This window comes from Pantherophis guttatus, chromosome 2, assembly GCF_059756535.1.
Source record: "Pantherophis guttatus breed Tessera chromosome 2, ASM5975653v1, whole genome shotgun sequence".
Lineage (NCBI taxonomy): Eukaryota > Metazoa > Chordata > Lepidosauria > Squamata > Colubridae > Pantherophis > Pantherophis guttatus.
In genome coordinates this window covers 102381330-102391647 of record NC_142064.1, presented here as the reverse complement: position 1 = coordinate 102391647, position 10318 = coordinate 102381330, and the positions used below count along the sequence as shown (strand labels likewise).

Below are 10318 nucleotides of genomic sequence, written 5' to 3'. Positions count from 1 at the left end.
AAACATCAACGCAGTTTTCTTGGGAAGAGTACGGAAACAGTTTTTGCCATTGCCTTGACCGGGATGTCGTTCAACGTACCCTTCTCCCATAGCTTTGGGATTTACAAGTGGTCTCCTATCCACTTAGGAACCAGGCAGTGGAGCCTGATAAACTTGCGCTTTTGAAAGAGAGAGTGGAACTTTGCAAAGGTCGCCGTGTTTCTCTTGTTGTTGTTTTTCCCCCTCGTGGTTTTGGGTGATATAATGAGGAGAAGGAGAAAAGCGAGAAGAAGAAAAGGCTCCTGGCGCCGCTTCCCCCGCCCGCGCGGGCGGGAGCGGAGTGACTCTTAGGGCGGCGGGACTCGGCACTCCCGCGGCGCTACATAAAAGGCCGAGGGAGGGCTGGGAAAGAAGTCGAAGTCGAAGTCGAGGCGGCGGACCCAGCAAAGCTCCGGGTGCGGGCTCTTTTCAGCTGCCGCCTCTCTTCTTCCCCGTCTTTCTTTCCTTCCTTCCTTCCTTCTTTCCTTCCCTTCCTTTCTGTGAGCTTTCCTCCCGCTGCCCGTTTTCTTCCCGTGCCTTCGTCGTCCTCTTGCGCTGCGATGCCTCCCAATTTCAGCGGCTACTACCGGTTCGTGTCTCAGGACAATATGGAGAATTATCTCCGTGCCTTGGGTAAGCGAACCTTCCTCTCTCTCTCTCACTCTCAGTCTCGGTTTTGTTGTTTGTTTTTTCCCCTCTCCCGGCCGCCAAATGGCTCCCGATCAGTTTGCCATGTTGGAGATGAAAGCTGGCGGGACTGGTTGGCGCCCAGAGCGCTTTCTCGCGGCTCCACATGGTTTAGGGAAGGGGTCTCCAACCTTGGCAACTTTCAGCCTGGGGGACTTCAACTCCCAGAATTCCCCAGGGGAATTCCCCTGGGGAATTCTGGGAGTTGAAGTCCCCAGGCTGAAAGTTGCCAAGGTTGGAGACCCCTGGTTTAGGAGAACCGCCAACCCTCAGATGGCAGTAATCTGGGCAAAGTTAAACTCCAGTATCTCTCTTTACTCCTAAAAGGTTGTGGTAATCTCCTCTTTCTAGGACTTTTCTTGATGGCACCAAACTAATCTACCTTGCCCAATTTCAGGAGGGCTAAGCAGAGGTGCTCCTGGCCAGAATTTGGATGGAAAAGCACTAGGGAGGAGCAGAGCTGACCTTCCAACAGAATACAGGGAAGCTGAAATGCCTTGGCAAATCACTTCCCCCTTATCAAAAAAACTACTGGGATGAGTTTACATCATCACCAGGGGCAATGCCTGATTCATGGAACTCTTGCCCTTCCCCAACAATTTATAATCAGTATCGATTTATATCACGAACCCCCAATTCATTGTGTCTCTAGAGGACCACAGCACTTTCAAATGCAACCTTACTGCTGTATTAGAGATGGGGGAGACAAATCTGCTTGGTGGCCTCAAATTAATTCCTGGCAGAAGTGAGATTTAAATGGGGATTTCCTGATTAGGGGTTTAGTCATTGCCCTGTTTTTTAGGGCAGAGAAAAGACTTGGCTATTTAAACAATTGAGTTAAAAGAATGATTTGTCTTTGATGCAGATGTGTGTCTTTTACTATGTTTGCTGCCTTGGATTGCTGAGGGGGAGGGAGGGAAGGAAGGTGTAAATTAAACTGAGATTCTTGTTTTCATCTTCCTTTATTATGTGGCCAATACATACAGGGAATACATACATACAATGCATACAGGGAAAATGGATAGCAAGGACATGGTTTTATGCATTGTTACTTGCTACTTATTCCCATTGCCTTTGGGGTACACAGACACCATCCTTCAACATTTATTTAACTTTGGTCCTTGTAATCTCCCGGTTAGATATCAATGTGGCCCTGAGGAAGCTGGTTTGTCTCCTGAAGCCAGACAAGGAGATTGTCCACACTGGTGACCATATGACTATTCGCACTTTAACTTCTCTGAAAAACTATGTCATGGACTTTGACCTTGGGGTTGAGTTTGAAGAGGATCTGGGGCCAGTAGATGGACGCAAGTGCCAGGTAAGAGAAAAAGGCTTTGGTGAAATGCAGGGAGAAATTGGGTCAGTGCCTTTCCATAAGAAAAAGCTGCTGGGTAGAAGAAACACATTGTTTACACTCAGATTCTTGATTCGGAGGTGAACTGGATCAACAAAATTCTTCAGAGGCTGATTTTCTGCCAATTTCCAAGCAAGCAATAGGGAGTTAATTTACACATTAATTCAATCTCATTTATACAACTAACCCACTTTTATGAGTAGTCAGTTTACACCAGGACTTTTAAAACTATTTTTATGAGCAGTCTGTGTGCTGGTTGCAGAATTTCCTGCTCCCAAGACCTATAAATCTCTCATGATAAACTGCTCACATGATGAAATAATTTGGACAAGTTTTTAATGCAAGCTAGAGCTTATCCATTATGTAAAATAAGCTCCATTTTAGCTGGCAAAACTTGTGATTGGTGGTAAAATGCATGTTGTAACAGACACTTAATAATGTCTCTTTTCTTTCTGCAATACCAGGCAAGCAACAAAGAAACAAATAGGAAATTTATTAAAATCCTGATAACTCTGGATTGAATTCAGACTAATGCTGAGTAGTTTTGTAGGTAGAGCCAGGCACACCACTACAGCTTAATGAATACTTTAATTTATTTTGTGAATGAATCATTTCATCCATTTTCATAAATGAAAGATGGATAAACTATTCATCAGCTAAACCAACCTGGTCTTCTTTAAAACACATGGGATTATAGTTCCCATCGTTCTCAGCCAGCTTGCTTAGATTGGGCTAAGCATACTGTACTGCCTTAAAAAAATTTTCTTGAAAGGAAGTTACAATGCAAGGGAAAGGACAATGAATAACCCCTACATACATTTTAGGGTTTAGATAAAATATCTCAAGTGCCTGGAGTTATTATGGCAATCTTCAACAACACTGGAAGTAAGCCAGTATTTCTTCAGATTGCTCATGGAGTTCAGAGAAAATGAATGGCTGAACTAAGAAATAAAATTTGGATTTAAAAAATGATTAACCCATATATGTGACTTTGAACCTTGAAAAAGTTAGCAGTGAGAATTGTGAGTATGTCTAGTATTTTCTGGTTAAGAGCTAAACTTCATTCCCAGCTTTGGGTGTCTTCAAGTCAGAAGACAAAGAAAAAGTCTCAGTGTTAATGGGATAAATTGCACATCACCTATAATCCACATTCAGCACATATTTCTCTTTCCATAGATCGGCCTTCCCCAGGCTAGGATCCCATGGCCCAGAGGGTCTACAATTTAATTGTATTGTTGTGCTGGCTCTGAATGTCAAAAGTTGTGATTTCTCACTTCTCGAGTGCATTATGTTAGAGAAGAGAGGCGTTGCTTTTATTTTGTTTTGTTTTGTTTTGTTTTTCTTGGTTAAAGAATTGGGAAGAAATCCCTTGTCTTGGATTGGTCTAGATTCCTTATTTCAAAATAAAGCTTAGGGATGAAGATGGAAGATAGGATTAGGGCTTCTCTCCCCTCCAGCTATCTGGAACAATGGCTTCCTTTTGCATTATGGGAAGTCCTGATTTTTTCTTAACAGAGTGGCTCAGTTCTGGGGAAATCGGCACGCCCTGAGGGGAAAAAAATCAGAACAGTTACGAACACAAATGTTTGGAAGCTTAAATTCTGTCATGTACATGCTTTAGTCATGAAGTAAAAAGGCAGCTTCTTTGGGGTCTGCATCTATTGAGGTTTAGGCAGAATAGTTCCCATGGGGATTTGCACACATAAGATTTTTAGGCATGTCTTCACTTCCCATTTTTGTCTGTAACAAAATCAACAATGCGGTTAAGATAAGACTTTCTCCTGGCATCCTGGATGGCTGCTTGAACAAAGCCTGCATTACCCTGAGCTGCTGTTATTTTACGGCATGTTCTGTCTTGTTTCCAGCAGAAGGCCCTTTCCTATTTCAAGTGATGTCATTGACCCTTTCTCTTTTCTCTCTCCCCCCCACTCAACTTGCTCCCTCCCGCTGCTTTCAGACAACTGTTTCCTGGGATGGAGATCAGCTGGTATGTGAACAGAAGGGAGAGAAACAGAACCGGGGTTGGAGGCACTGGCTAGAAGGGGATCAACTGCATCTGGTAAGGAGGAGTAAGCAATTTTCCTACTTCCGCCCCACATTTTTGAAAGCACAGAATGGGTCTTCTTCCCTACTCCCAGCTCAGAAAAACCAAGAAGTCAGCCAACTTCTGTGTGCTTCCTCAGGGAGGCAATGGCCTCTTAACAAAAACATCCTTCCCAAGAGTTCAAAAGTTCAGTCGGCTGAGCAAGGGAGCCACCCATCGTCCGCACTCTTCTTTGAAATTTGACCACGGCTCCTGGGGCACCAGGGAAGGAGAGGAAATCAAAGCAGAGCATCCCTGTGCCTGACACTCAGAATTTTAGCCTTGGTGCTAGTAAACAGCATGTTTTTTTTTACAGGTAAGTGGTTCCAGGGGCAGTTTGGCCGAGATGGGCTTTTAGGCATCTTTCTGAGCTGTGTCCTCTCTATGCAGTTTATGGCCTTCCCCTCTAGCACAGGCTGCTGTGTCAAGTATGTAGGGAATGCTGACATCTGGACTGAATAAATACTCAGAAAACTTGTAAAAACCTGAATTGTGATGATTGTGCAGAGAAAAGGTGGGTTGCAGTATGTTCTGAGAGATAGCCTGGTCTGACTGAAAAGTGCGCCACAAATTTCCAGCAAATATAAAATGCCTTGAAAGTCAGGGGTAATTTGATGAGAGGGTGAGAAAGAAGATTCTTGGTAGTATAAGATAAACATCCCTCTCCTCAAATCTCCCCATCCAAAAACAATCCTAAGCATTCTTTACTTTAAAAACAATGTTTTTGCATTTTTAAATAATCATACTAACTATAGTGTACTTTACAATAATGATAACTTAATTATGAAGCCACATCTCTAATAATGGAATATTAGACTAATAATAAAAGTACTAAATTAGGCATTCTCTTCAGTCTCATCCTAAACCATCTGGACAGAATACCCTAACTACAATTCTACAGTATTCTTCAGCTCACTGGCACTCCCTAAAAGCTAGAAAGTTAGAAAAGATTAAATAAATCCAAGCACAACCAACTGCAGACTTTCACCAGGGAACAGCTAGGTGAAAATTCATTTGCACTTTTCAGCATGAAATAGGTAGGTGTTTCCCCAGCCAGTCACTGGGGAATTCTGGGAGTTGAAGTCCTCATGTCTTAAAGTTGCTAAGGCTGAGAAACACTCCTCTAATGCTTCCAACTAAGAGGTGGAGTTAAGTAATTTTAGACTCTGAATTTAGTGGTTTTGCCCCTTTTGGAATATGCCAGCTCTGGTAGGTAGCGGCTACTTGCTCCAGAATCCTCCCCTGGTGGCATTCCTGATTGAAACAAGCTTTTTCTGTACTATAGTACAAATCCTTGGATCATACATTCTGAAAGAAATAGTAAAGTACTTAAGATTGTAATGGTACAAATCCATCTTGGAAGTTTTCCTTTGAAATTAAATGGGCATGAATACACTTACAAAATTTTTCTTTTCTTCAATGAATGTTGAGCTGCTCAACTTCCTAGTGGATTGTCTCTCCTGTTGATGGTGGTGGAGGGGGTGACAGGTTTGCCTTATCTAGTTGAATCAACAACCTGTAATATTTGACCAAGTAGCTACTTTCAAAAGCAAGAAGGGGCCCCAAGCAGGGTAGAAACTCATCACAAGACACATAGTACAACAGAAATGTCATTTGGTTGACTCTTTCCCTGCTCCCTTCTTTTAGGATAATTAGATTACTTTTGTAGATTTGAAAGCAGCCGGTTACTAAAAGTATCCACGAGAAATCCTTTTGTAGGCCTTTGAAGTTTGCCGTGTATCATTCCCCCTTTCCCCAGTATCTGACACAACAGCTTCATGCTTCAAAATCTTTTTTGTGAATGTGTCCATTTTTCTGAATGTATCTATTTTGAGCAATACAAACAGTTTTTATAAATTCTTTTTTTCTGCTGAAAAGTAGCTTGGGACATTGTTTTCAACACTTCCCTTTAATATATGCATAGAGAATTATATATCTGGAAAACTGAATTAATGAAGAAGGTTGTCTGTAGGTTTGGAAGGTGCAAAGCAGAGATGTTCACACTGAGATTTCTGTTGTATTTCTATTGATGGCAATTGTTTTTGTGCTAGGTACAAATAAAAACCAAACTGAACCTATTTGTTGGCTGGCAGATGACAATTTCCTCTAGGGATTCAAGCATAACTGTATTTCCTGCTTCTTGACTGACCTTTTTTCTTCTAGCGCATGACAGCAGAGAATGAGGTTTGTGTCCAGGTTTTCCAGAAAGTGAAGTGACCTCAAACATCATGCCTACCTTGTGTGATGTGCCAACTTCCAGATGGACCTGGTATTGGAAAGTAAACCAGATGTAGAATTAAGCAAACTATTCATATCTTTTCCTAATCTTTCATCTTTGGATTAAAACAATACAGATGACCAAATGTGTGCATTTTTTTATTGATGACTTGAGACATATAAGCAATATGCTTCTAATCATTTTCTTGCTTTTCAGATTAAAACTTCTATGCTTAACTATTTCTCTCTGAAGTGGCAGACTGTATTTTGACTACGTCATTATAATTTGCAGTGGTGGGGCCTCGTGCACCTAATTATTTATCCAAACCCAAACATCTTGCAATGTAGTTGCAGGTTGATCATCTTAAGAATATGGGTTCTCCTGACAGTACAAAAAAATATCTTTGCAAATATATTGTTACAGAGCCAGACTTAGTGCTGGGAAAAGACAGCATCTCACGTAAATATGTCCAGGTAAGTGATAATGTCTTTGCAATAGGAAAAAAATTAGCAAGAAAGCATACACTGGCAACCAAACTCTTCTAGAGGTGAGAGGGCTTGTGAATAGGTTGCCGAAAGGAAAGGACTTTGTTTTTGGATTGGAGCAATTGAGCAAGCATTTAAAAAAAGGAAACTGGAACTTTAAGAAAGAGAAATCCTTTCAGAATAAGAGTTCCGGCATCCTAAGCAGGAGAAGGAAGTGATTTATCACATCAAATTCTCTGCCTGAGAACTTTGGTAAGAGGAGATTGTTAAATAATGAATGTTGCCATGAAATCCTTTCAGTTTAGGAAGGAAATAGAGTAAAACTGATGCTCAATAAATCAGAAATGAATAGCACAATGCTACTCTGGAAGCTTCTTAAAGGTTTGCTTTGGCCAGGAACAGAAATTTTGCACACGGTTGAAGGGAAACTGAAGTTTAGCAGTTGGCATATTGGATTTGCTGCTTGCCGAAGTATGGTTCTGTGGTTTTCCAGAAGTGTATTATTCCTTGCTGCTGGTTTCAGTACTGATCGATTGTCATTCAAATGACTCTGTACATCCCAATCATTGCCTTGACTCCATTGGTCCTGCTTGGCCAGTCTCGCTTGAGTTCTTTGAAATAAAAGTTTCTTCAAGCAAATCATTCAGCAGTATTTTCCAAAAATTCTAAATGGTGGTTGCGATGGTGTGATCAAAGCCCTGTTTTGTTTTTATAAGCATTGTACAGATGGCACATCAAAACAGGTTGAGATTGGATTGTACTATTGTGGCTATTATTATTTTTTTAACCACATTCTGCAGACATCCCTGACTTTATTCCAGGCACTAACATTTGGCAATTCAACCTCCTTTTTTCTGTAATTGTTGAATCTACTTGTACAATCTACATTTACTTAATCTCCCACCACATATGCATCATGCACCCCTGTTCACCATCATATACTCCCCTTTCCCCTCAACTCATATAAACCACAAAGAAGAATTCCATTCTAATAAATACGAATAATTCAGAAACTCTATGGAGGAACAAAAGGCATTCATCTTCATTGTTTCTTTTTTTTAAAATGATAGCCACTTCATGTTTCTGAAATGCTATCGTGCCTGATAACCAACCTTATTAAAACAATTAACAAATCATCAATTGATAACACAACCATACTCAGTGCATTCAGTGGCCAGTCCTCATTAGAACTACATCTACATGGAGGGAAGCATGCAGTGGGGTACCTCAAAGTTATGTCTTAGGCCTAGTACGCGTCAACATCTTCATAAATGATTTAGATGGGGGAATAGAAGGGGAACTCATCAACTTTGCAGAGGACACTAAGATGGGGGGAAATTGCCAACATTTTAGATGATAGGCCAAGATTCAGAAGGACTTTGACAGACTTAAACACTGGGCCTCACTCAACAAAATGCAATTAAGTGCTGAGAAAAACAAGATCCTACACATAGGCAGGAAAATCCAAGTGCACAGTTACAGAATAGGTGGCACCTGGCTCAACAATAGCAACTGTGAGAGGGATCTAGGTGTCCTAAGAGACCACCACTTAAGTATGAAGCAGCAGTGTGCTCCAGCTGCCAAACTGCTAATGCAATACTAGGTTGCATCAACAGAGGGATAGTGTCAAAATCATGTGAAGTGATAGTACCGCTTTATACTGCATTGGCAAAATCACACTTGGAATACTGTGTCCAATTCTGGTCACCACAATAGAAAAAAGATGTTGAGACCTTAGAAAGAATACAGAGAAGAGCAGCAAAGATGATAAGGGCCTGGAAGCTATACCATATGGCGAACAATTGAGGGAACATCTAGTCTGATGAAGAGAAGGATTATGTGTGATATGATAGCAGTCTTCCAAGAGCTGATGGGCTATTCCAAAGAAGTAGGGGTCGACCTATTTGCCAAAGCACCTGAGGGCAGGAAAAGAAGTAATGGGTGGAAGATCATTAAAAACGGATTCAGCCTAGAACTAAGGAGAAATTTCTTGACAGTGAGAACAATTAATCAATAAAACTGTCAGGTCTGCCTCCATTCAAATCTTAAGAAAGAAAATCCCCAACTCCATAGATTTACAAAAAAAGGTACTTTTATTAGGAATGAACTGATAGCAGCAAAATCAAAGTCACCCCAAACCCTCCCTCCCGGGGTCTAGCCCATAAAGACCAATCAGCATCCAATATGATGTTATGGGAAATCTTTTCAGCAGATGCTGGATGCCTCTGGAGGCAAAGGATGGTTGGCCTTGGAAAAGTCCAAACAGCTCCACTCCATTGATGGATAGCAATCTTCCCTTCCAATTCTCATGGGAACACGTCAAACCAGCTCACTTCCCCACCTCAAATGCCAACCCCCCTCCATGTCATTTCCATGGCAGCCGAGGGCAAGTAAGCTGCAAACCGCATTCTGGAGATTTGGCTGACAAAAACAGCTTACCTGTGGAAATTGTGGGTCTCCATCACTGGAGGTTTTCAAGAACACACCGGACAGCCATTTGTCCGAATGGTATAGTCCCGAGATATTTTACAAGAAGAGTACTCAACTCCTCTGCTCGCAATAAAATTCCTTATATCACCAGGCTTGAAATTTTAGGCCTGGATAACCTTGAACTACTCCGTCTATGTTCTGACCTAAACTTAGTATACAAGATTATCTACCATAACGTCCTACCTGTTAATGACTACTTTAACTTCAACTGCAATGAAACAAGGGCTATCAATAGATACAAACTAAATGTAATTTGCTCTTGATTGCAGAAAATACGACTTCAGCAATAAAGTAGTAAATGTCTGGAACACTCTACCTGATTCTGTTGTTAGTTTCTCTAACCCCCATACCTTTTACTTTAAATTGTCAGCCATGGACTTTACACGTTTCTTAAGAGGTCCCTAAGAGGGCATGCATAAGCGCACCAGTGTGCCTACCAGGGGTGGGTTCTAAATTTTTTTACTACCGGTTCTGTGGGCGTGGCTTATTTTGTGGGTGTGGCTTGATGGTCATGTGACAATTATTTAGGATTTAGCAGAGGTACTGGTCTACCAGGTTTTTAACTGCTTGCAGAGCTGTACCGATCTACCCATTTATTTTTGCAGGCACTGATCTACTCATGTATTTTTGCAGGCACTGGTCTACCCATTTATTTTTGCAGGCACCGGTCTACTCATTTGTTTTCTTTTAACACTGATCAGCTGTAGGGCGGCCCTTTGAAGCCCTGTGGCAAGATTAAACAGTTTTTTTCCCTCTAGCCATCAGCTGGGACTCAGGAGGCAGCAATAGATTGAGGGTGGGGCCAAATAAAAGGTAAGAATAATGTGGGGGGGGCGAGGGGGGCAGAACCAGTTTGCTGACATCATATTGTCACCACTATCGGCTCGGCAGAACCGGGCGGAACCAGGAGGAACCCACCACTGGTGCCTACCATCCCTGTCCTACTGTCCTCATTTATAAGTAATCATTTTATGTGTTTATGG

General features: G+C 41.7%; 1 protein-coding gene across 1 annotated transcript; it reads left to right on the top strand.

Annotated features, from left to right (window-relative positions):
• Positions 1-6505, top strand: RBP5 (retinol binding protein 5). Its single transcript, XM_034411014.3, has 4 exons — positions 1-651; positions 1845-2023; positions 4017-4118; positions 6306-6505. Exons 1-4 carry the CDS (start codon positions 579-581, stop codon positions 6357-6359), a joined length of 408 nt encoding a protein of 135 aa, XP_034266905.1. The 5' UTR covers positions 1-578; the 3' UTR covers positions 6360-6505.
• Positions 6506-10318: the final 3813 nt, after the last annotated feature.